The sequence below is a fragment of the Elgaria multicarinata genome, chromosome 3, assembly GCF_023053635.1.
Source record: "Elgaria multicarinata webbii isolate HBS135686 ecotype San Diego chromosome 3, rElgMul1.1.pri, whole genome shotgun sequence".
In the NCBI taxonomy this organism is placed as follows: domain Eukaryota; kingdom Metazoa; phylum Chordata; class Lepidosauria; order Squamata; family Anguidae; genus Elgaria; species Elgaria multicarinata.
The window spans coordinates 46222813-46249253 of record NC_086173.1 but is presented as its reverse complement, the minus strand read 5'-3'; the positions used below and the strand labels follow the sequence as shown (position 1 = coordinate 46249253).

Sequence of the window (26441 nt, the reverse complement as noted above, 5' to 3'; positions counted from 1 at the left end):
ACTTGTGTGCTTTTTCTCCCTTTCTTAGTTTTTGGGATTGGGAAAAAGGGGAAAAACTAGACTATTTTCATAATGGAAACCCACGCTACACCAGGATCACTGCCATGGAATATTTGAATGGACAAGACTGTTCTCTTCTCCTGACTGCTACAGGTGGGTATGGCTTCATTTATGAATGGAAGAGAAGAGAGGGTTAAGAAGTACCTGAAATGTTCTCTGCCACATCATCCTATTAATAGACCTGGCCCTACAGTTCATTCACATGTCCATATGCATGTTTCCCCCTTTTCATTTTATTTATTAAAGAATAGAGGCACCCGAGTGGTCTTGCATTTATTTTTCTGAATTAGAAATGAAAGCTTCCTTAGCTCCTGATTCTGCATTGTCTTCAGTGTACCCTGCCAACAGGTTTTTGAATCATTCACAGGACCCTTACAACTCACTGGAGCATCACAAACAACCATTTGAGAATCACCCTGTGTGTGTCTCACTGTTCTCTCATTTCTTGTTACATATAGAAGATGTTTTGGAAATTGGAGGAGATCCTAGCATAAGTCTGTCCCCCATACCATTCTTCTGACACTGACTGCAGCTACTAATCATTTTAAACCCTTGCACTTTCTCTCGCTGTCACAACTCCCCAGCAGTCCTCTCAATCGTATTTGGGCTTCAGGCTGGGTCAGCCAGTGAATTAAGCTTCTCCAGAAGCCATTCTTCTTAGACATACCTTCAGGAATATTGTGCTGTGTTGGCAATCCCTTCTCCTTTTAAAACCAACAAGTGGTGTTATTTTGTGAACTCCATTACAGAGCAGTTCTTACCAGCTGCACCCGCCACCACTCCTGGTGATTGCTATTTTATTATTATTATTATTATTATTATTATTATTATTTATTTATTTATATAGCACCATCAATGTACATGGTGCTGTACAGAGTAAAACAGAGTAAACAACAGTGGAACTACTGCCATTTAAACCCAGTGATGCTCTAATTCAAAAATAAGAATAATGGGGATAATGGGAGCCCAAAAAGCAAAACATTTCCCCAAATGTTCCCTTTTGATTCAAACCCATCAAGCATGGGAGGGAAGTACATGGGCTACATTGCCAGACAAGTTCCTGTCTATGACTGGGAATGGGATGGGGTGGGTGTGGGGGTCACTTGGCATTCTGCTTCTTTAATTAAGAGAGAAAGCCTCAAAAATCTTATTATAAAATGAGAGGAGGCGTTCAAGTCTTCAATAGCAACTGCTGACTACTACTGCCTGCTTCTTATTCAAAAACCAATGTTTTAGTCGAAGTAGTCTAATGCTGTATGAACTTTATAGCAAAGCAAAATCGATAACAACAAAGGCCTCAGCTAGACCTACCAGTCTAGTGCAACGGAGGGGTGAAGATCTCGTGATATTTTTATCGTGAGATCTCCCCTTCTGTTTATACACGGCACGCGATGACCTTGGAGGGAGAGGACGTCGCGCCTGCCATTTTGTTTTGTTTTTTAAAGAGGAAGGAGTGCACGAGCACTCATGCGCAAAAGGTAAGGTTTTTTTTTTTTAAAAAAAAAGTCCCACCTAAGCCCACCCCACCACTGATGGGCACAGAGCTCTTGAGGAGCTCTGCACCCCATGCACAGGTCCCAGCTCCTTGCGAGTAACCTCAAGGAGCCGGGACAAACCATGACACCAGCCCACACATTCTGCGTTCTCAGATTCAGCCTGAGACCGCAGAAAAAGCAGGCCTAAAGTGTAGGGCGAGATGCTGGAGCAAGGGAGGGATCATCCCTGATCCCGGGATCCCCTGTGCATCATGTGAACGCATAGGGGTGATCCTGGGGATCGCCCCGGGATAAAGCTCTGTCTAGCTATGGCCAAAGAGTGAATGGCGGTTACCCCACATTTTCTTCTCTCAGTCTATTGCTACATACATGTCAGGGTAGATATTGCCCTATATTTTTCCTTTCTGTCCTTCCTTCAAGATGATGGTGCTATAAGGGTGTGGAAAAACTTTGCTGACTTGGAGAAGAATCCGGAGATGGTCACGGCCTGGCAGGGCTTGTCGGACATGCTCCCGACGACACGCGGTAGGTATGAGGTAACACCCTATCTGGATTTGAAGGGGCAAAAATGACATGCCATGGTTTGGAATAGGGCTGGGGCAACATGGAGTCGTTTTCTCTGCTTCTGCCTTCATTAATATCAATCTTTTGGCCTTTATGGAGTGACCTGAGGCGAGATTTCTCCCCACAATATTTTAAAACAAATAATAAACGCAGGCCTAAACAGAGATGCCAGGTGGGGAACAGATACAGCAACAATCCTTTTCTTAGTGCTGAACAGAAGAGTGCAGCTGCGTTCTCCTTCCCGGACTGCATTGGAGTTACATCGCTGGAGGTCAGATCTAACTTTTTTTGCTTCTAGGTAGAGAATTGTTGTGTAAGTGTGTAACAAGCACTGCCCTTCCTTGAACTTGTTATAGCAGCTGGTTACCTCCTCTCACTTTGGGGTTTACCCGAAAAGCTCCCCTCTTGCTGCCCTCTTTTTGGTTTGCTTGTTCACCTTTGGCCCCGCCTTGCATGCTTTCCCTATGACCTTGCTCAACCTGCTTTGACTTGAGCCCATCCAGCTCCGCTTGCAGTGCTTCCTGCCGTTTATTGCAGAGGGTGGGGGTGGGGGGGAAGGATCATCAAGAGGGGAATGGGAAATGTCACAGTAAGGAGGGTAGTCCAAGTAGCTATAAACGGCCTAAGCATGTTAAGAATCCAGGCAGGGCTAGACGTCAACAAGAGACCTGTCACCAAGCAAGCTTGGCTGAGGCAGGGTTAGGTGACCAAAAATAAACCCTGTCAAGGGCTATAACGAAAGGTACTTGCTCTACTTCCAAGACATGACGAGTCATTAATGCTGTGACAGCTCTCATTTCTGAGGTTGTGTATGTCAGCACTGGAGCCTGACACCCGCTTATTTGAAAACTTCCTGTTGCTAAACTAGTACTTTGCTAGCCCTTTAAAACATTTGTGCTAGCACAGCCAGTAAGTGGTAGTGGTGTGACATGTCAGAATGAAAATCTATGCCCTTTGAACATTAAGGGTTTTACATTTCAGTAGCGCTGCCTACATATTTTTCTTTAATGTCATCTTCTCTCACGTTGCCCTGCTTTTTCTGAATAATGTGCCTTCTAGCTATTCATTGGAATTCAAATGCAATGCCTCACTCAGAAGTAAAAACTTTGACAGCCCTTCCTCTGGTTCTTTCCATAAAAATAGTCTCGATGCCTTTTTGGCCAGGCAGCTGTAAAGCTGATGTCCCTTTGCTGAAAATCCAAGCTTCTATAGCGCACTATTCTATGTGCACAGAGTCTATCCTAAAGCACTGGAGGTTAGGCAAGTGCTATATACTTTCATGTGGCTGAACTCCAGGAATTTACGGTAAGAGCAAGTAGGACCTGGTGGAAAGATGCTCAGCGGTTTTTGAATTCCCGGTACTGCTTTGGAAGGAGAGCAGAGAGCCAAGCTCAAATCAGGTCTTGTCTTCACAGGCCCCTGACCATATCTTAATATTTATTTAATGTTCATTTAACACCCACAGCACCCACCTGAGAATCAACATAGCCATTCAATTTCTGCACAGTTCACTTCCTTTTATTCATTGTGTTTGCCACTGGCCATAATACCAGATATTGCAAACACACACATAGGAAATGATCCCAATGTGGATATAAAAACAAAAAAAGGCACACTCAAGAAATTAAGTAATAAAGTCACCAAATCATTAAAAGATTCCACATTTTAAGTCTAGTTCTGTTTTGTGAGCATTTTCTCTGTCACTATCTCAAGAGGTTATTTCTTTAGTCATCTTCAGCAACTTATCACTAAACGGAAAGCTCGATTTAAATTGTAATAAGTATAAATGATACAGTTTCCAAAACTGGCAATAAGATTTGAAATCTAACCTTGAAATACGATAGGACAGCATTTAGCGGGATAAATCCTGTATTACATTAGCCTCACAAAGGGGGTGGCACAAATAAACCCTTGGAAGTTTACAGCATCAGGACCACACTTCATACACAGCCTCCCCTAGCAGGGGTGCACATGAGGCCTGTTGAAAGCCCTATGCACTGACAAAATCACATGAGCAAAAGCACCTTTTCTTCAAAAAGGGTGTGGCAGCTATAGCTCCGTGGAAGTTTGCAGGAGGAGGACAAAACTTCTTATACAGCATCCACTTTCATGGTTGCACACAAGGCAAAATGACAACCCTACGCTGCTGGCCATGATGGTGTTTGACACTTGGGGAGGTTGCAGAGCGCACTGCCGGAGGAAGGGTTAGGATGGGATTGGGCTGTGAGTGCAATCAGTTGCTAGGCAGATCTGCTGGCTGGAGGGGAGCAATGGTAGCAGTTTTGACTGCTCTTGCCAAGTGACTCTGTAGGTAACCAAAATAACTCACTGTGACTGCCACACAACACAATTACCCATGCTAGGTTAGATTACCTACTCTTCAGACCTGGGTTATCAGAGTGGATTATTTTAGCCAAATAAGCCATCATGGCTTAAAAAAAAACTCCAGACAAACAACACAACCCATGATGGGTTAAACAAACCATCATGGCTTATTTAACCTATCATGGTTTGTCATGATCTCCAAACCTAGTCAGTGACTAATTTTAGAAATTGGTTTAAATTGCATACAGTATCTTAAGAGTTCCTTCTTATTGTTTCCCTTCTTATTATTCACTGAAGATGAAGGGAAATGGTATTCAGTGATACAATTCAATAAAATGTGCACTAGCAAATGTTGCTTTAACCCTTGAGCTCTAGCATAGAGGCTGGAGCATGCAGGCAAATCAAATTGTATCCTTGGATTTTCTTTTGATGTGTCTGCTGCCGTTGTTGTCTGCATCTGCAACTCAAAGGAGAAACCAGGAATATCCTGCCCATGTGACAACCCCATGGCAACAATATATATCATAACATTCAGGCAAAATAAAAAGGGAAATGTACAGAAGTTACAAACAGTTAAATGCATTGCAAGCAAAGTAGACAGACATAAATGCATGAAACACTGGTTGGCAGAAACATCGTCAAGTCTTTGTAATGGACAATAGTTTGACTCTTGGGAGCCAAAATCTTGTTACCAAAATAAGTGACTGAATCCACTAATATTTGCTATAAAGCAGAAAAGTTCTTGCTGTTCCTGATCGTCCCCTTTTACTCCACTCTTGCATCAGCAAAGGAACGAGATGCGGCTTCTTTTCTCAACAGACGAGTCATAGAAGTCCCTTGTCATTTTTGTCGTATCTGATTTTCACCCCGGCACCATAACTTGGATTTCCATCCAGCAACTACTTCACCGTTTGGGTGAATAAGAGGGTTGTGCTTCTTTGAAAGAATCATTAAAATTCTCTTTCAATCCTTGACATTGCTATTACCTTTGCATACTGTTGTGAGAATGATAGGGTTAGTTAAACACAGAGAGAAATCCACTCAGTGCAAAGACGCAGAGTGAATTAAATGAGTCCTCTGCAGAAATGAGATTCTTGGTAGAAGTCCTAGCCTTTGCTGTGGAGGCTGTAGGTATAGCTCAGCACAGGGTTGTAATACGCCTTCTGTCTCTCTGAGAGCGTGAAGCTCATGGCCTCAATTTTTCTGTGTTGTGCTTCCCTCCTTACATGGCCAGTAAAACTATATCTGCATTTCTGCAGTCTCTGCTGTTGATTGTTTTTCCTCTGTCTTCCTCCTACACCTCCTAATCCTCAGTTGGTGATGTAATCATCTTGATAAAAAAAAATGGGTCACTGACCTCAGAAGGGGATTGAATGAACAGCAGGAGCAGATGACACGCTTAAAGGAGTGGACATGACTTCTTTGTACAAGCTTCCTCATTTATGAAGAACAGACTGGAATAGATTAAGAGGGCTGGAAAGAAAGAAATCTTATAATAGTATGTAATTCTTTTGTTCTAGCAAAACATTCATGGGTTTATAGAGGGAGCCCAGAGGGCGCCTTCCCCCACTTAGAATTAGGTATGCCCTCACCTGGCTTATATCTAACAAATAAAATCTTTCTCCAGCTTGAAGGGAGCAGTCCAATATGTTGTTTATTCGTTCAGTCACTTCCGACTCTTCGTGACTTCATGGACCAGCCCACGCCAGAGCTTTCTGTCAGCTGTCGCCACCCCTAGCTCCCCCAAGGTCAAATTTCGTGTTGCTCAAAATCAGACGTTTTGGACTGTGTGAAAATTAGAACTTCAGTGTGACTTTGAAGGAAAGGGTCTGTGAGCAGTAGAGAATCATAGGGAACTGCATGGCCTATGAATGTTAAAGAGTTAATTATAGATCGGTGCTGAATTGGTGTTGATTTATCAACCACCTAACTTGTGTTGCCTGTAATGAAAACAACCACGAATCAGTGTATTAGAAAGGGTGTGTGTCCAGTTCATATTGTGATACTCTAAAGGGTGAGAGGGGGGAGCAAACTTTTGCTGAAATCGATATCAGAATAAATCCAGCAGTTGGCCATTATGGCTGCAATTTGTTGCCCAAGCTGGTCTGTCCTTAGCTTTTACCTTGCTGCCTTAGTCTATTCCTCATTTCACAAGAGATGTCCAGGGACAAAGCAAGCCCTTTTTGTGGTGAGGCACTCTTTTAGATCGGTCAGTTCTTAATTTCTCTGTAAGTTCTTATGAAACCGAACAAATGAGAATGTGAAAATGTCCAAATTGACCATTTTAAACAGATAGTAGACAAAAACCCCATCACATTTTTATTTCTATTTGTACTATGCCCTTGCTCCAAGGAGCTCTGGGAAGTATATATGGCCCTTCCCTACCCACCCCTTGCCATTTTGTCCTTACAGCATCCCATAGCTGTAGGTTAGGCTGAGAGAGGGTGACTGGCCCAAGTTTACACAATAAGCTCTGTGCCTGAGTGGGGATTTGAACCCAAATGTCCCTGTTACAATACTCTAACCTCCCCTGTTATCTGACAAGCTGGAGGCAACTTTCTATGTGCAGCGATAATCCAGTGCTGTGTAAACACACATCTGTGTTTAATTTGGCAGCAGTTTTTAAACTAGTGGGTCAAACACAAAGGCTGTGGAACCCTTCTGCAAATTTGTGTTGCGGTAGGTTGCCATTTAGGCAAGTCTTGAGAGGATGCTAGTCCCACAGCAATATGTTTCGTGGTTTTAGTCATTCTTTTTCAAAAAGCTGAAGTTGGCTTGTGTGAGTGGCTTGTGAGAGCTCACAGGGATTGCACAGAGTGGTTCTTTTACAAAGAGGATGTTTAAGATGAATAGTTTTAACAGAAAGCATCATGCAGGTTCCTGGCTAGGTCTCTAAATTGATAGGAGCAGGACATGACCGATCCTGGCAGCATCTTGTGTGATGCTCACTGGATTTGGGAGAAGCAGGAGGAGCAAGAACCTAAGGGATAGTTTTTCCTAGGTCAGATAAACAGTCCATCTAGCTAGGTGCCCCGACAGTCTGATCCCCTGTGTACTACTACAACTATCTAGCACCACTGATTTACTTTCTACCAGATTAAAGAAGGTGAACCAGAACATATGGAAATGCCTTTGCAACTCCTGCCCTGAGCAGCGCAAACAGGTTCTCTTCCTGGAGCTCTGTGGGCAAGCCAAGGGCAGCCAGTCCCTGCATGTTCCTAAAATGCCATATCCTTCCAACTGTGCTGCAGTCGCCACCCTGCAGCTTCCCTCATTATCCAGTTTTCTTTCTGATGACTTCAAATGAATCCCCTTGTACAACTAATTTCCCCCACTTAAGCAGTTGTTTGAGCAGAGCCTCTGTAAACTGTCCTCCCTCTCTGAATTGAGTGCTCATTAGCAAATCATTGAAGTGTGCTGTGCTAAAGCCCTTTATATTGCTCTACAGCTGAGCTGGTAGCTCAGAATGTAAGGCCTAAACAACGCGTTCCTTGCTGTTTTGTGCTTGGCTTCCTCCATGCAGGTGTGTGATGCTAAGGGTCATTTAGAGCAGAGTGTTCATTTTTCATTCTTCCCTTGGCAATGAGATGCCTTTCATTCTAGGTCCAGGAGAGAGGCCATTCTTAGAGAGAAAATCACCACCCAGATTTGTGGGGGGATGAGCAAAACAGAGGAGACCTTGTTCCTCTCCGGGATTAACGGGTTCCTAGGATGGCTGCTGTGATCAAGCTATGCATCTCCCTTCCTTTCCCCAATGGAGGCCTCTGCTGCTACTGCTTCTCTCTAACTCTTTTCTGTTCTGTTCCTTTTGGGTTGCTTTCTTCTAATCCTTTTAAAGATTTGTTTTGCTTTGGCTGACCAACTTACCCTTAGCATCAACCCCTTAATCCCTGTCTTCTCACAGGTCTGGCCCGAAGGGTTTCAATCTATCTTGACAGAAGTAAACAGGGAGGTGAGTGCTCTCTTTCCTCTTACTTATGTTTAGTGTGGGAGGGATGGTCCTTCTAATCTCATTTGTTGGTTTTAAAAACTTTTTTGGCAATCCTTCTAACATCTCCCGGGTCCAATTAGTTCTCGGAAAGGTGGCTTACCTTCTTCTGCTCTTCCCGTTCCTTCCTTTGTTTTGCCTGCCTGTACTGAACAGTGTGGACTTCTAATCCATGGGTGTTGGATGTCATCCTATCAAGATGGGCCTCAGTCTCCAGTGGGAAAAGACGACGGGAGGAAATTTCTTTGCTTTGGGTGTTTATTCACAAAAGGTGGAAATGGGGGTGCATTTTCAAGAAAGTCAGAGATAACTTTGTTGCATGAACACATTAAACAAGGATTGTAGCAGGCAATGGAGCCCAGGATCTATATACAGCTCCCTCTCTACCACCACCATTCTTATACAGTCAAAGAGGAATTATGCAATTCAAGAGGAATGCCCGAGTGTCGCTTTCTAACAGGTCTCTGATGATTGCTACGTTTGCTTAATTCGCGATGGTCATACGCTGAATGAAAATAAGTGGTAGGCATGACTTTCCTTTTGTTACCTGGAAAGTGGGCGAGCCTTTGGCTGTTCGGTCTGCAAAACCTTTTGAGTCTTGTTTTTAAACCCATGGTGAAGCATATTTTCAGCTCTTCAGACTCAAGTCTGCAAACCTGGTGGTGGAATGGGACTTGAAATCCTTCCCTATTGCTTCAGCCTTTGAGAGAGGGACAGATGGCTGGCACAACAGGACACTGTATGTGTGGTATGTGTCAGAAAGCTGATGTAATCTTCTTAGGCGCTTTATGAATTATTAATATTCACTCGTTGATAAGGGCTGGAATGTGTCTGTAGCGATTACCCGGACAAAAGTAGCTGTGTGTTTCTCTTAAGTAGAGGCCTTTATACTTTCTCTGGTGATTGGGAAGGGATGTGCAAAATTAATGCATTATTCTTAGCATCCCGTCTCTCCGTGTTGTAGGAACTAGTTGGCAAACTGACAGGGCTAAAATTAGCAAGATGGGGGGTTGCAGGGGCTTCCCATTTGATACACCGACCATCACACAGCTTAATGCAACCACCATGGAGAATCAATACTCATAATGCTCAGGCAGCAACAATCTGTCAAAAGCACACAGATGGATAGCTTCTGTTCAGCAACATCCTGGCCTACCTGCTGAATTCTTTGGAACTCTCCAAATCTCTGTCCCCACTCAAAGAAAGGTGTTCATGGAGTGATATTGTACATTGCAATATTACAGCAAAAAGTGGATATACAAATACATCCTCTTTTTGCTGCATGTTTACAATGTGCAAAGCCATAGCCATCCTATGATCAAGATGTCTAAACATGTGCCTAATTTATTTTTCTGTGTCAAATCTAATGAAATGTCGGAATAGGCCTATTATCTTAAAGTCCAGGATGCAAGAGTGCCAAATTAAGTGCATTCTACCATGGTAGCACAATACTTAGTCCAGCCTAATTTCTGCTCAATTGGTGGACAACAACTGATGCAATTCAAGAACTAACTCTGAAGTAGGTGTGCTCTTTTTGTTGGCACATTGACATCTTAAGAAGTTTACAAAATGTGACACAGTCCCTGCATCCTAGATTTCAAGCAGCCCCTCTGTATTCCAAAACCATCAGAATTGCACCCCATTTATACTTTAATTAGTTCCCTGAAATGTTGGTCCTAACCTCTCTAAACAGCACTCAGATCCTCTTAGGCTATGCTCCATATTTCCTCATTCATGCATCTGGCAGCAAGTGCACTCCAACCCTCACCCATCTGCATAGCTTTTGGAAGTAGTGCTCTGGTAGAATGTGTTTAAACCTTTCTCCCCTGGCTTCTCCTCTAATGCAGTGGTGCAGAACCTCTGGCTTGTGGGCCAGATCCCGCCCACCTGACACCCCCGGGGGGCAGGGTTTAGACTCTAAGCCCCTCCCTCTGGAGAAATCCCCTCAGAGGGTATCCCTCACCATTACCTCCAATCTGAGATTAGAGATAAAATGGAGGTGGAGGGCAGCCTGACTCTGATTCATCCACCCCAGCTCCTTCCTGCAAATGAATTAGCTGAGTCCCCATCAGTCCTCCATTGGAGAAGCAAAGGGGACCTGGCTACTTCTGCTTAAAGCCTAATGCAATCCCCACCACACTGAAGCAACTAATAGCCCAGATGGGAGGGAAAGGTGCTTTTCCTGTATTTTTTTTCTCCCAGCAGTTGGGAGAGGGATTTGCATCAGGGAAAGAGCATGGAAGGAAAGGAGAGCAGCACTTCCCCACACTTCAAAGCAGTTCCATGGGGCTCCTAATTAGCTAAACAAAAGCTACAGGAAATCCTAGCCACAGATCTGACAGATCAAGGCTAATTTGGCCATAATTGGTTGGTTCGTTTCAATATGGCACTCTTTGAAGTAAGCAGAAATTAAAAATTCAATTCATAATAAAACAATTATGTAATTTTAAGAAGAATCAGGCAAGACACGATGGTTTGGCTAGGTTAGGAGCTACCCCTACCTATGGTGCTCTTAAAAGATGTCTTACTTTGCTTTGCTTGGAGCAAGGAGGGAGAAGGTTGGAGGGATAAAGGTGGCAAGAGGAATCAGGGCAGAGAACAGGTACGCTACAAAGTGAGGAATTAGGTATGGCTAACTTTCTTTTGTGGGGTACAAGGAGTATAATGGTAAACATTTTAAACTTTATATTAAAAAGGGGGTATTAAATCTCCATCCAGGAAAGAGCTTAGGAACTCTGCTTGGGAAAATTAATTTAAGGGGACCTCTCAACAGGAACATTTGTGCTGCATAGGAACCAGCATCCAAAGATCCTAAAGAAGTCCAATAAGGAGACAGTGGTTTGGGGGGTGGGGTGGAAATGTAGGTGGTGAATCCCAGAATCAGTTTCCCTGTAGGTTGTGCCTCTGTATTTGGAGACAGAGAACAGTGCCTTAAGAGAGGTCAGGTCTTTTATGAAAATAAAGTAATTAGGGGAGCTGTAGCTCTATTTTGAGACCCTTTTGGTTTGGTAAATTAAGCTTCCCTGTGTCCTAGATATTCTCCTTTTGTCATGTGTTACTGTGGGCGATGCTTGGCACAGGAGGAGTGTCACTTGAAGGGGCATTTTTAGGAATTAATGAAGAATGAGGTAATGCAGCTTTCCCGCTGCTGCCAGGAAATTAAAACAGGGATATGCCTCATTCATCATCCAGGAGAATGTGTGTATAAAAAGATCAACTGCACATCTCTGGGATGCTGTTGTAGTATGGCCTCTGCACACATTTCTGAACTAATCAAAATGCCAGTTAGGCGCTGACTGCATTCTAGCAATCATGTTGAGAAAAACACCATCTAAATGGTATGCATTTGGAATGCAGCTGTTTGTGATGTGAAGGTTCTTTATTTAAATTTATGCAGAGAGCTGTTCCGCTGAGACGCATCTCTGGCTTTGGGGGGAAATCCTGCAGGGAGCAGCCTTAGAAAGTTCCCGTTGTTGATATGCATTGCCTGTATATCGCTGTACTTCATGCAGAACTTCTAGTCCTTATGTGAAGAAGCTAAGCTGAATCATTTTTAAAGTTAGCTTTCTGCAGTGGGTCTTTTATACTTGACTTCATGTGCCCCCTTATAGGAGAGATGGTGTTCTAATGAGGCACTGAAAGGACTGCATTGTTATGGTGCTGTTGCTGTCATGAACCTTGCATCTTTAGGACCAAAGGACAGTAGTAGTTTCCATGACCAGATTTCTTCATAGGCACATAGAATCATAGAATAGCAGAGTTGGAAGGGGCCTACAAGGCCATCGAGTCCAACCCCCTGCTCAATGCAGGGATCCACCCTAAAGCATCCCTGACAGAGGGTTGTCCAGCTGCCTCTTGAATGCCTCTAGTGTGGGAGAGCCCACAACCTCCCTAGGTAACTGATTCCACCGTCGCACTGCTCTAACAGTCAGGAAGTTTTTCCTGATGTCCAGCCGGAATCTGGCTTCCTTTAACTTGAGCCCGTTATTCCGTGTCCTGCACTCTGGGAGGATCGAGAAGAGATCCTGGTCCTCCTCTGGGTGACAACCTTTCAAGTATTTGAAGAGTGCTATCATGTCTCCCCTCAATCTTCTCTTCTCCAGGCTAAACATGCCCAGTTCTTTCAGTCTCTTTTCATAGGGCTTTGTTTCTAGACCCCTGATCATCCTCGTTGCCCTCCTCTGAACACGCTCCATTGTCACTTTGGACTCTAAAACCAGCCCAATCAAACCTTGCTCGCTTGCTTTCTGTGTGTTAGAAATTCTTGACTCTTTTGAGCAGCAGAAGCTCATGGGAAATTTCTGCTGCTCCAGCATCTGAGGCACAAATCCTGCTTCAATTTGCCCTGTACCAGACAGCACACACTGTAGGGCTAGAATAACTTGTGAAATGTTGGTACCTGTAGTGCAAAGGTGATCTGTCTCACATCCCCAATTGAAAACGGACGTATAAAGCAAGTAAATTCTCTAACACAATGGTCAGACCTTACCCACAAAAGGAAAATTCATTCATTGAGCTTCACTAGTGTGTGATATTTTTTTTTGTCTGTATTCCTCTTTGTATCAACATACTTTTCAAGATTTTGTTTTATTCATTCCTTTATTTAAATATGTATATCCCACCTTTGTATCTCAAATGGGACCCTAATGGCAGCTAACCACCATCATAAAAACATATGATGTTTTTATGTTCTCAGGAGGACTCCTGTGTGATGTATGTATGTACAGTATTATTACCCTGCCTTTTCAATCTGTGATTTCCAAGGTGTTTTACAACAACATAATAAAAGCAAAAAATATAATTAACAGTAAAAATAACAAATCAGCAGCAGTTAAAAGTTAAATTGGCAGTAAAACTAAACACAACATAAAATCCAGGGGAAACAAAAATAATGTTTATTAGGTCAAGTTTGGCAATCAAGTAAGGGGAGGCAATTCTGAACTGGAGGGTTGCTGCTGAGAGAGCCCTATCCCTAGAAGCCACACACCCCCAATCTCCAGAGCAGGGAGGGGCAGTGTGCCCAGAACTGGACTTCTGGTGAAGATTGTAATAGCCAGGCTGGTTTAAAGGAGAGGCGTCTACATAATTTCAAATACTGTTTTCAGTGATACATTAGTGCTACAGTACAGTGCCAGTGGTATGACATTCTACTCTCTCATCATGGAATGTGTAGGAAAAGCTTGGCTTGGGCAGCCGTACTCTTCTCCAGCCCTTGTTTTCTTCTTGAAACCAGAAAAGTTAAAAAAGCAGAAGGTCCATAACATAGCAGGGTATTGCTGAGATGTGGAAAGAATCATAGAATAGTAGAGTTGGAAAGGGCCTACAAGACCACAGAGTCCATGTATTTTATGTATTATATGTATTTTATGGCATTTGCATTTGTGTTGTACCCCGCCTCGATCCAGGGGGAGAGGCGGGTAACAAATAAAATTATTATTATTATTCCCTGCTCAATGCAGGAATCCACCTTAAAGCATACCTGACAGATGGCTGTCCAGCTGCCTCTTGAATGCCTCGAGGGTGGGAGAGCCCACTGCCTCCCTCGGTAACTGGTTCCATTGTCATACTGCTCTAACAGTCAGGATGTTTTTTTCTGAGAAGCAGTCCTGCCGGTAACTTCTTTCAGAAAAGTCCGCCTCAGTTCATATATTTGGGTAGTACAGCAGGGAATGTTTGGTATATAAGAATAATGATTTAAATAACTCAAAATGATGGCAAAATAGCACAGCCAAGGACGCAGGGGAGCCGTAGTGGCATCTCAAGTTCTGTTCACACAGTCTCATTCCACACTTGTGCTCACAATTGTAATAGATGCATTTTCGCATCAACAGATCTTGCTGTTGGAGTGCTGGGAATGCAGTACCCCTGCAACAGAAAGCAGTGTTTTGAAGACAGGCAGCTGGACTCCTGAAACAAAATAAGAAACAACTGATTACAGAATGTATTGCATACAAAAACATTGTGTGGAAAGGCTCCTAAAACATCCCTCCCTCCCTCTCTCCCTCCCTCCCTCTCTCTCTCTCTCCCTCTCTCTCTCTCTCACACACACACATACACACCATTACCATTCTAACATCCCAAGAAAGGGTTGTTTTTCTTTGTTTTAATTTTTAAAAATCAAGAGTCGGCAGTGAGCCGCTCATCCTCAAGACACAAGGAACTTGAGATGTAAACATGAGCCAATAATGCTACACTCCCCCCTTTGAAAACCACTAGAAACCTCAGGCCTCCTTTAATAAACATTAGCTTGCCCTGAAGTAGATAACGTACACAAACTACTTTGCTCCTAATCATGTAGAGTTTTCTCACTATTAGCATTTCACAGCTTTCTATATGTTTATGCAGTTATGAATGACTTAAATTTATATGCAAAGGATTGCTGGTTGCCACAGCAGTTCTTTTTTGCTTTTCATGTCTCGTAGATGGGTTTGAAAACATAGCATCTAAACAGCTCTTGGATTCCTCTTGTCTGCTGCAGTCCTTTGAGGATGGAGGGGTGCTGTGCTGTTCTGGTTCTCTGCACATGGGCACCCTCTGGTGGCAAGTGATGCACAAGTGTCCATAGAGTGATGGTGCAGGGCATTCTATATTTCATCAAGGGTTCCTTTGCTTCTTGCTTCCTTATAAAATAAGGTCATTGATATCACTCATTGTGTGGGTTATCTGGAACTATAACAGACCCCACTAACTAGGTTGTGTTACATCTTCTTGAGCGGAGTTGTCAAGGAGGGACAAAATTTAGTGAACAGGAAGCAGTTAAAAGTCCAGATCACACTATTGACAGAGAAAGGCAGCAGCATAAAACACAATGATTGGGGATGGAGGCAGAAATAAATCAGTATATAGTCTGCTAAAGTGATGTATGATGAGCATTCTTTTGTGCTGCCTTTCCCACAAAGGAGAGAGAACTACTTTATCAATCCCATTTTGCAGATGGAGGAGGTGAGGATTGGGCAAGAGTCAATTCTTGCCCACGGTCGCTCAGAACACAGCAGAGCCAGGAGTTTAAATCTTTTATCCTCTGTTCAGCATTCTTTTCATGAGGCCATAAATCTTTGTTCTTATCTCCACTGGTGACTGGCAGTGATCCCTGTGACTACCGTAGGATGAATATCGTGCTGAATATCAATTAGCAAAATTAATAATTCAAAATATTTAGTGAAGCCATTTTTATTCACATTTCCAGAGCTGGCAATATAGCTCACAGAGACAAACGTTAAAATAACAATGCAATCCAGCAATCACATTTAAAACAGTAAAAGTCATAACAATGAAAAACTAGGTAAGCAGAAAATGAACAAAACTACCCAGCCAATCTGAACAGCCAAGAGTTGTCTTGATTGAAAATGTTATACATTGTTTCAGGGAAAAGGTGAAAGCAGAGCAGCTCCACATTTCCAGGGAGCCCCACATAAAGGCATTGCAGTAGTCAATCCTAGATGTTATAGAAGCGTGGTTCACAGTGGCAAGGGGCCTCCTCTCTCAAAAGGAGCAAATCTTCGCAATAAATGCAGTAGGTGAAAGCTGCTGCTCCCTGTTATTCCAAGAGCAAACCAAAGGTCTAAGGAGCAATCCCAGGCTCTGTACCTTTTCAAGTGGGGAAAACACTAAACCGATTGTTCATAGGCCGATTAGGTCTCTCCATGACGCTGGGATTACCCACCAGCAACACTTCAGTCTTGTCAAGATTCAAGATCCTCTCCCTGGCCCCAGAGTCACAACACGGAACATGTAGTCATGCAAGCAGAAGGATCTGTAGGTCCTGTGTGGGCTGCAGATTATGTTGCATCTGAAACCGTGTAAGATCCTTGTCTTAAATGTGAATATGAATGACTGAAAAATTGGCAGGTTTAGCATCACTTCCTAGAGTGCTGCCTGCTTAAAATGAAAAGGCATCATCCATCTAAAGCCTGCTGGGTTTATCTTGTCATATGGACCATAAACAAGATGACAAACGTTAAATGCTTTTGGAGGTGCTTATCAACCAAACTACTGCCTTTTTGCTTGCTCTGAATCTCTAGCACCCCTCAAAGTTGCCAGGGAAGCGGAAGAAACAATCACTTTTGGATATCCAGATAAAGATGTGAGCTGTCAGCTTATCTGCCATTCTCATCCTTCCCCCACCCTCTCCCTGATTCTTTCAGTTGGATCAAAAGCTGTCAGAAGCAAGCCAGCAGTTGAACAGCCGCTTTAGGGTTCTGCATCTACTCAGATGCCCTGGCATTCTAGAGTTCTAGCAAAACAGGGCAACATTAGAAGCGGTCTTGGCCACTGGATGAAAGAACAGGAAACTGAGAGAGGAGGGTGTTTTCTTTGCATACATCTTCGCCATCCTTAGGATAGGCCTGCAGCTCCAAGAGACGCAGTTCCCATTTCTTTGCCTTTTGTGCCTTATCAGGGTCAAATCTCCAACCTTTTTGACTTTGTGGCAGCAGTTGGGAACTTGGTCCTGCCGTTCTGATTTCACCCTGCTCCACATACAGTGGCAATTCGCATTCATGGGATCGTTTCAGGGTTTTACTGTTCAAGAAAGCAAATGCTCGTCCTTGATCTTATCTTCTGACCAGGAAGCTGGGCTTTCTATGGCGATGCAAGAGGCGTCTCTTCAGAGTATGCCTTTTTCAGAAGTTTTGTGTGTTATATATAGTCAGTATCCTGTTCTCTTGGGCCTTGAAAGCTGATGGGGAAATTGGCAGAAAGAAACTGACCTGTGACTCTGCTGTTTCAAGAGCTTCTTGTGCATTTTCTCTCCTTCCAAAACCATTTGTCATTACAACTGGGCTTTCTTACACAAGGAGCCTGGGTGCAAGAACAGGGGGAAAATGTACCCACCATTAGTTTGATAAGAGAAAAGAAGGGGTTGTGCCATCGCAACAAATTCATGTTAGCTTTTCCATGCCTGGAACCATTTATTATTTATCTCTTCTTAAACCACCACCACCACCCCCAAAAAAAACCACCTACCTTTGCGCACATCCCTTTGGCAATATTAGAGATGCATCGTCTGTTTTCTTCCAAGGGAACAAAAGAGGGAAAAGATAATTGCCAAAACAGATTTTCCTCACAGCAGAACATTTGTGCACCCTGCAAGCAGTTTGTAACTTCCTTGAAGGAAACCATTAAAATTAAACCCAGTGGAAATCCATTGTTGGAGACTCCCCCAGCTCTAAGGCTTTGCAAAACCTGCCATTTCCCCAAGTCTACAGTAGTTAACAAGGATGCACTGTGCACTCAGGGTATTATTGGCTCTGAACATTTAATCCCCCCCCCCCCAATATGAGGCGAATTAAACCTGCTTCACAGGAGAAAACTTTTCAGTTCATGTTGTCGGCCTGCTTGGCTGTGACAAGAGTCCATGCTATGCTTGAAGGGTAAAGAACCCCTTGCAATACTCCTGTGCAATGGTGGAGAATTTCCTCCAAGCAATTGCTCGCCTATGGATAGAGAGTCCTTCCGCAATTATGCCAGCCAGCGTAACTTGTTCTAATGCTGTATTGTTTTGATTTTATAGCTAGGGCTGTTTGTCTGGACCAGGGGTGGAGAGCCCATGGGCCTCCAGATACTGTTGGACAACAACTCCAAACATCTATGACTATTAACTGTACTGGTTGGGACTGATGGGAGTTGGCCACAGATTCCCCATGCCAGTCTAGGTTTTGTTTGGATTCAAAACTTTGTAACAGTGACTTCAACGATACCATTGCCCCACATGAAAATACAGAATTTTTATTAAGCTGACAAAGAATTCTGAAAGCAGAAGTATTGGTGCGTAATTTTCACACATGTCTGAGTTGTAGACTCAAACCAGTGTTCTTGCAATGAAGGGGTCCCAGCAAACTCTTAATAAAGAGATTTTGTTTTTTGGGAAGCTCCTATGCCAGAAACTGGCAACTAGAATGTGAGGTGGGGGGAGAATGGCCCCGCCCAACCCTCCATGGGCCATATGACACCAGGGGACATCTGGTTCCCAGCAGATGCATCAAGAGTATCGTCCTCCCAATGTAGCCACCAGGAACCAGCTTCCCAGCCCCAACTCGTCCTATCGCTTTGTAATCTCCAATCACAGATGAGGGATAACAAGAGGAGTCCTCTCCCCTGCCTCATCTCCAAGGCCCTGGTAGCCTCTAGGCCAGAGGGGGGTGGGATTTGGAAAGTGGGAGGGGCCCCCGAGAAGTCCAGGCCTTTGCAGGATGGATGAGCAACCTCCAGAGGCTGGATTAGGGCTGCGGACTGGAAGTTGCTCTCCCCTGTTTTAGGTGTTGTCTCTACACCAATGATGTAGTGATAACTTTTGTAGTGCAGGAACATATCATGACAACCCCATAGCCACAACCGCAAGGAGAATCCATAGCCATGGGTCCAGGATACCCCCCCTTTCCATTGTGTATACTCAAAAGAGGTAATAATCTGTTTTAAATCTCCATTATCCAAAACCAACTACTAATAAATTCTCACAATTAAATTTACAGGGCGTGACTGCAATCATACGTATAGGATAACTAGTAGTAAACTCCCTTGAATCCAGCACTGCTTACTTTTTGCTGTAGAGGTTCAAGTTGTAAAACACACTGAGCTTTAACAAACGATCTGCAGCCAGATGAAAGACAAGCTTTAGCTTTTAATTAGAAATGCAAACAATTTTGCAAAGAATTTTTTTTTTTGTTACTGTTTAAGCTGTTGGTATGAAATAGGAACTCCATATAAGAAAAGGAAAAAAGTATCCAGTCTCTGCTTGATTATTTTCTTCATTCTCTGACTTCCTCTAGGAAAGGTGACAGGAATACAGCACCCGGGAGCACCCTGGCACCCACCATGACCCCTGAGCGTGCCTGTCAGACTCCACCCACCTTCCTTAGCCCCACCACCCTGCTCAGGATTTCCTCCACCTTCCCCCCTCGGGATTCCCCCTCCCCTGCTTCTGCCACCTACCTCCATGCACAGCTCAGCAGCCCAAATGAAGAAGCAGATTGGGAGAGTTCCGCAGCCCCTTCATCTCCCAATCTTCCCTCTTCCTATTGAGGGCTGCTGAGACAGGCAGCAGCTTTTTTTTTTTTTAGGTGAGCCTCTGAGTAAAAAGGACATTTGGTCCAGTGCCTCCAAGAGTAACTTAATTTAAATAAAACCATTTGACAGTGCTCAACTTTATCATGAGTCCGGTCAATGGCTGGAAAGGCGCCAAAGTGTGTGCGCGTGGAGAGTAATGACTGAAGGGAATCCCAGGCAAGGCTAGGGTAAGCCTGATAGAGAAGCCAGGGGAAAGGGAGGGCAAGGAAAGACAGAATCCAGACAGGAGGAGAACAAGAAAAAGCACTTAGTGGGGGGAGGGGGATAAATGAATGGCCGGGGGGGGGGGACGAAAGACAGAATCCAGGGGCATATGTGCTTCCGATATTTTGTGATTCGCCAATCCCTCCTACAGCGATATGTGTTGAAGCCTGGGACACTTTCAAAATGTCAGTCTCGCTTGCAAGCCCAGAAAGGTTGCTTTCCCCTGCTCTAGGCCTATTGGTCACAAAGCTTTGTTATCACCTCATTTACTTGCCAAAACAAGGAGACCCTATCTGTTATCCTGGTACGCTGGCTGGTAGGTGACATCATCGCTCCTGCTCTGGAAAAAGAAGTCCCAGAGCTGCGCTCGCCCTCGGTTCCCAATTCACACCACTGCTCTGTACAGATCTCCCTCTGCCAGCTTTCTCAGTTCAGTGCTTTCTCTTGGCAACATTGGTGCAAATTGTTTCATATGAGCAACCTCATCTAAATGGTCAGCAGGTTTTCTTTAACATAGAATTTACCATCCCTAGTACGCATGGTTCAAGGGGAGTGAGCTGTATCTGCAAGAAGCAGACTTTGTACCGTGTTTGATTTTTCTTTTCTCTTCAGCCCAAGGCACATGCATGCTCTTCCATGGAATTGTATGGGGTGGTATTAAAATATTCAGCCTGCTCAAAAAACATTCCCAAGACTGGGAGTTGAGTGCTGTCAGTTCTGATTCCTTTCAATTCTGTACATTTATAGAGTAATTTTGTATGCCACCCCTTTTTCTTTCCACAGGAGCAGGCATGGTGGTAGACTGGGAACAAGAAACTGGCCTTCTCATGACTTCTGGTGATGTGAGGATTATCCGAATTTGGGATACAGACAGAGAAATGAAAGTGCAGGTAACCGTGGTATATCTTGCTTACCAATGTGTGGCTTCTGTGGACAATGTGTGGCTGGAGAAGTGTCTTGTGCTGTGAGGTTTCTGATTTCACCACCTATTCACTACCTATTCATGAGATCAGCCTTGAACTCAATGCTATAGCAGCACAAAAAAGGTGTGTGTGGAAAAGCTGTTCCATGGTTGTCACGCAATATGTCTAGGGTGGGAGATAAGGCCTGTAACGTTGTTGATGGAATGAATCATGCCTGTGCCCCTGTGATAAATGTTCTTGAAAAGCTGAGCTAGAGGACCAGACAAAGATGAAATGCTTGGCACACCTCAGGTACTTCTTCTTCTTCTTCTTCTTCTTATTATTATTATTATTATTTATTTATTTATATAGCACCATCTATGTACATGGTGCTGTACAGAGTAAAACAGTAAATAGCAAGACCCTGCCGCGTAGGCTTACATTCTAATAAAATCATAATAAAACCATAAGGAGGGGAAGAGAATGCAAACAGGCACAGGGTAGGGTAAAACTACCCTTTGAGTGTTCCTTGAAACATCATCTTTTAAGTTAAAGAGACCTTCCCTTTTCTGGAAGTGGCATATATAATTTATGGACCTGTTCAGACAACATGCTAAGCCATGGCTAGGCTGCTAACCCTTTTGCAGCAGATGGTTAGTGAGCATGTTTTTAAACCTTGGTTACATAGCCATCATGGTTAGGAATGGTTCACACGATATGCTAGGCAATAATGTTTAGCTCAAAGTGCTTAACCACTGTAGCGTAACATGTTGTCTGAACAGGGTCTATGTTTTATACTTATCGCTTTTTTCATATGAAGAGGCTTAATGTGGTTCCCAAGTATTGCCTCGTCCAGCCAGTGCTCAAGATGAAAACTGCTTAGCTTCAGCAGTAGATATGCACCATGTATCTTCAGATCTTTCTCTGTGCACATCTGGACAGTGGGCTTTGGAGGTACCAGATCTGTGCTCCTAGGGCTATCTGGCATACACATTTGGGGAACATTGACGCTGAGAATAGTTCCAAGAGCAGTCGATGAATCCCTGTAAGAGTAGCAAAACACATACAGTGCAGGTAACTCAAAAAAGTTAACCAAGCCACAAAGTAAAGGTCATGTCATGCACATGACCTCTGTAATCAAGGAATTATCAATGAAGGAAACATTCTAAGAAACAGCTACCTATTTACAGAGTCATACCTCCCTGCCCCCCTGTCAACTTAACCCACCCACCCTCATAGATACATACTCCCTTTGATACATACATGTGAACATGATGGCTATTACCGTATTTCTTCGATTGTAAGATGCCATCGATTGTAAGTCGCACACTAATTTCAGTACCATCAACAGAAAAAAAAACTAAGACACACCCGCGATTCTAAGACGCACCCCATTTTTAGAGTTGTTTATATGGGGAAAAAAGTGTGTCTTAGAATCGAAGAAATAGGGTAGAAGCAGAGATGCACAGGCACTATCTCATGCACAGAGACAAGACGGGTAGACATACTTTTTTCTCTGCCATATGCACATATTCAGATACAGAGAGGCGGGGCGTGGGGATGCTGGCCCTTGACCCGGCTGTAGCTGCTTCTCTGGGCGGGGCAGTGCTTCCTTTTCTCACTTGCCTCTGGTGCAGCACCGATTCTCTTTTTCATACCTGACTCTGGACATGATCCAAGGGAACCTTAGGTGGACAGAAAGCTGGTTCAGGCAGGTGGGCTTCTGCTCAGGTGTGGGATGGCTGGCAAGAGAAGCAGTTCCAGAAAACCAGTCCAGCCATCCTGCAGTTCTGCCATTGCCACCGCCACCAGTCCCATCAGTTGGGCGGAGCCCTTCCAGGACCAAAGTAATGTTTTTCTTACTCTCTTTCTCCTTATTGCCTATTCCCCACTACTGTTGCCACACCCCACAGCAGAACAAGAAGCCAAGTAGGCTTCTTATTGGTGCTGCCAATTACCATTGTCATTCTAAGAACTAGGGAAGATCAGCAGGCAACAAAAGAAGCTAAGTGAAAGCAAATTTCAATTTGCACCAGATACACAGAGCAACTTCTGGCCCTCCTTGGTTCAGTATGCCAGAAACGGAGCAGTTGGCGAGCCTACCCAGCAGCCCTGCTCCCACCAGCCCTTTCAGGCATTTGCAACCCCAAAATTGCAGCCCCCAAATCTACCATTCCTCTGCATCGTCCACCTGAAGCACTTCACATCATGACAGAGCTGGCTCTGCTCCTTTTTATAGGCACTGAGCATACCAATAAACATGGCTGCTTCAGCCTTCTTATTGTTTCTTCACCAAAGCTGTCCTGACACTCACCTTAGCAAAACGTAAATGTGTTCACATCAATTGCCATTAAATCCAGCCTGTTCTTCAGCCGTATAATGAGAGGTAACATCTCTGTCTAAGCCACTATGGGAAATAAAGCCTAGTCTCCAAAGCTTTTGGAAATTAATTACCTCTGGATGAGCATTAATTATGACACTTTGACCCAGCAATGCAGCACAACGAAGCCTATGCTAATCTTAATTATTTCCAAATATTATTTTATCTGTGCAAATTAAAGAACATCAGAAATCAGCGGGGTGAAAATATTTTAAATGAGAATGATTAATGATTGTACTGGGAACATCTTAAAGGCATTTTATTTCTTGAATAGTTCAAATTGGGTTTTGCAGTGATTTAGGGGATCAAAACTTAATCATACTGCAAAACCTAGAGCAGCAGAACCATTAAAGTCAAATTTCGAAATGCCTGCTGCCCGGCCTTTCAGCCTCCAAGGATATGCCGGGGACTAGGTTGGATGGGAGGCTGGGTGTGCTTGCACTCCTAAAATGGTATCTGTTTTATTAGATTGCCCCCCTGCAGTTCATTACCACGTTAGATGCTAGGTTGCCTGGAAGAAAAACAGCATTCAAAATCATTCAAGTAACACGTTTTCTGTGCTTAATAGCTATGTTGAACTAGCATGATTGGCATGATAAAATCTCATCTGAACTCTTCTGAATCCTAGTTGGGTTATCTGATTTCTGTCAGAGATAGTGGTCTGCAGGCAAGCAAGTACCAACCAGACAGGTAGTTGACAGGAAGCTTGACAGGAAGTCAAGCTGGTACGTGGGTAAGCAGGGATTGGCAGCAGGAGAGGAGTGGAACCTGTTCCAGATTGCTCAAGCAGAGGAAATTTTATGGGACCGGGTAGCTTCCAAATCACATGACATACTGGTTCCCCTCTATTTGGCACTGGTTAGGCCTCATCTTGAGTACTGCGTCCAATTCTGGGCACCACTCTTCAAGAAGGATGCAGACAAGTTGGAGAGGGTTCAACGAGGATGATGAGGGGTCTGGAAACAAAGCCCTATGAGGAGAGACTGGAAGAACTGGGCATGTTTAGCCTGGAGAAGAGTACTTAAAAGGATGTCACACAGAGGAGGGCAAGGATCTCTTCTCAATCACCCCAGACTAGAAGGCACGGAATAATGGGCTCAAGTTCAGGAAGCCAGATTCCGGCTGCACATCAGGGAAAAACCTCCTGACTGTTCAAGCAGAGCGACAATGGAACCAATTACCTGGGGAGGTCGTGGGCTCTCCCACGCTAGAGGCACTCAAGATGCATCTGGACAGCCATCTGTTGGGTATGCTTTAAGGTGGATTCTTACATTGAGCAGGGGGTTGGACTTGATGGCCTTGTAGGCCCCTCCCAACTCTTACTATTTTATGATTCTATGATCCTCTTGATCCCTTGTGCCATCTGATCTCAGCTTAAGTTGGTAGTACAATACTAAGAGATACCTTTGTTCATTCACAGTGATAGAGCTGCAGCATGGCAAAGAACAGACCAAATAGTTCCCTCCTCTGACACATTACCACAGTGACAGAGAAAGTAAGGTTCCCACTGCCAGGCTCCTAGCTTGAGACCCTAAGTGCTTTCCAATGTCTTCTTGGAGAATGCTCTATTTTCCTTATGAATTTCATGATAGAAAAACTCTCCTGCAACTCCACTGTACTTCAGGTTGACAGGTTACCTGAATAGCTGACAAAATGCTGCCCACACATAACAAAATTCAGTTATAATATGGAGTTGGAAGGCTACATGCCACAGCAGGTGTAGAAAGGAGTGGGCAGACAGACTGCAGAAACACTCCCCTCCCACATGACAACATTGCTTGCAATCTATAGCTTTGCTCACTTATGCAAGTCATCTGGAGCTATTTGTTCCTTAAGCATCTTTTGACCAGTGTCTTCGCTTGTGGCCATACTGTGGACTAATCTGGATTACAGTCTGAATTGAAACAATGTAGTAGCCAGCATTGTGGTCCTTTCACAACCCTCTGAGTTTCTATGAGACCAGTTGATTTGGAGGCAAGAGCGGCTCTTCAGTGCTAAAGCTTCTATGCATCTATGTCTCCATCTGCATAAAAACCTGGCAATCTTGGATAGTTGTCTTCAGCAAACTGTTAAATCTAATTTTTTTTATCAAGCAAATGCAAAAAAATAACATCCAGAGAAGGTGGATGGGCTCACAGGAACAAAAATAGGAAGGAGGTGTGAAATTAGCTAACATAATTCTGCAGAGCCAATTCTGATTATTATCCTAGTTTGAAAATGTTGCTCAATTTTTTGGTTGCTTAATTGAAACTGTTTTTCTTTTTCACAGCTGCGCTCTTATTATTCCAAGCAGGTTTTTTATATGCAGCAGATAAAGAATGAAGAGCTATAACCTTAGAATAATGTTGCTGGGTGTCTTTCCAACAATATACCAGCCTTGCTCTTTGCATTTATTACTTTTCGAAGTTGTCCCGTTTTTTAAAAAACAAAGTTTGCAGCCCTTGGTTTCTGTTCTAACATTTTTTTCTGCAGAGCACTAAATGCTTCTGTGCTGCCTTTCAGGACTCCAGGATTCTATTTGGACCTTGACCATGGCCTTGAACGGTTTCATCTTACACAGATTTCCTAATTATGTTCTGCCTTAATTTACTTCCCATAAAAACATGAGGGAGTGTTACTTGCCCCAAAAAGGTTATAAAAGGCTGTAATGCTACCTGCTGCAAGGTTTGGGGAGAGAGAGCATGTCAGAGTGAAACAGCTTTTATCATTTAAAAGGAAACACTTTCTGGTAATGTCCTTTTCTCCTCCCCAGAGGAACTGCAGGGCTTTAGAGTTCAAGACAGGTTATGTACTCCTATAATCATCTGTGAAGTGCCTTGGCAACAATTGAGAAGTAGGAAGGCTGGCTGTATTCACGTTCTCTTTGGAGTTCTACCATTTTTAGCACCTTACCTTTGCGGTTCGTTTGAGCGCATAACAAATGTCTCCTCATCAGGTCTTCTGGCTGTCAGCACTTTTTGCTGTTCTTAAGATATATTTAATCTGCTTTCGCGGCATTGTAGTTTGGTTTAATGCTCAACAAACAGCTATTGCCCTGCAGGCTTCTTTCTTCAATGGCTTTTGCTTAAAAAGCCGCCACGCCTGTAACATGCTCCATCTCTCCCCTTTCATGTATTTTGGGTTTCCCCGCATGTGCCAGTGAGCTGCCAACTGCATTTTCAGTAAATGCAGATTTATTTCTCTCCAAGGAAATCTTGTGCATGCTTTTAAAGAGCGTTTGTCTGTCCTGCACTTCCACACAATATTTATGGTTCGTCAGGACTCAGGGACAAAGATGTTTTATGGAGAAGAGAACTCCTCCTAGATGTTTGCCTTAATTAATTAGGTATTTTTATGTGGATAATCAGGGCCTCTCCCCTTGGACATGAAAAACAACTTTACATGCTTGTTCGAATGCAGAGGTTAGTTAGATGTGTGTACTTACACAGTGAATCACATCTCAAGAAGCTGATAAAACC

At 43.7% G+C, this 26441-nt stretch overlaps 1 protein-coding gene across 3 annotated transcripts in view; it reads left to right on the top strand.

Annotated features, from left to right (window-relative positions):
- The window catches only part of RPTOR (regulatory associated protein of MTOR complex 1), a 347409-nt gene that overhangs the window by 300758 nt on the left and 20210 nt on the right, over nucleotides 1–26441 (top strand). For 2 of the 3 annotated variants that reach the window (XR_010025185.1, XM_063120109.1), the window contains exons 27-30: nucleotides 29–153; nucleotides 1977–2081; nucleotides 8350–8397; nucleotides 20485–20591. Coding sequence is in view for 2 of the 3 variants with exons in the window: in XM_063120109.1 (XP_062976179.1) it covers nucleotides 29–153; nucleotides 1977–2081; nucleotides 8350–8397; nucleotides 20485–20591 (385 nt within the window). In the remaining variant the exon portion in view is untranslated. The remainder of the gene's footprint in view (nucleotides 1–28; nucleotides 154–1976; nucleotides 2082–8349; nucleotides 8398–20484; nucleotides 20592–26441) is intronic. The other variant, XM_063120110.1, reaches the window with a different exon arrangement.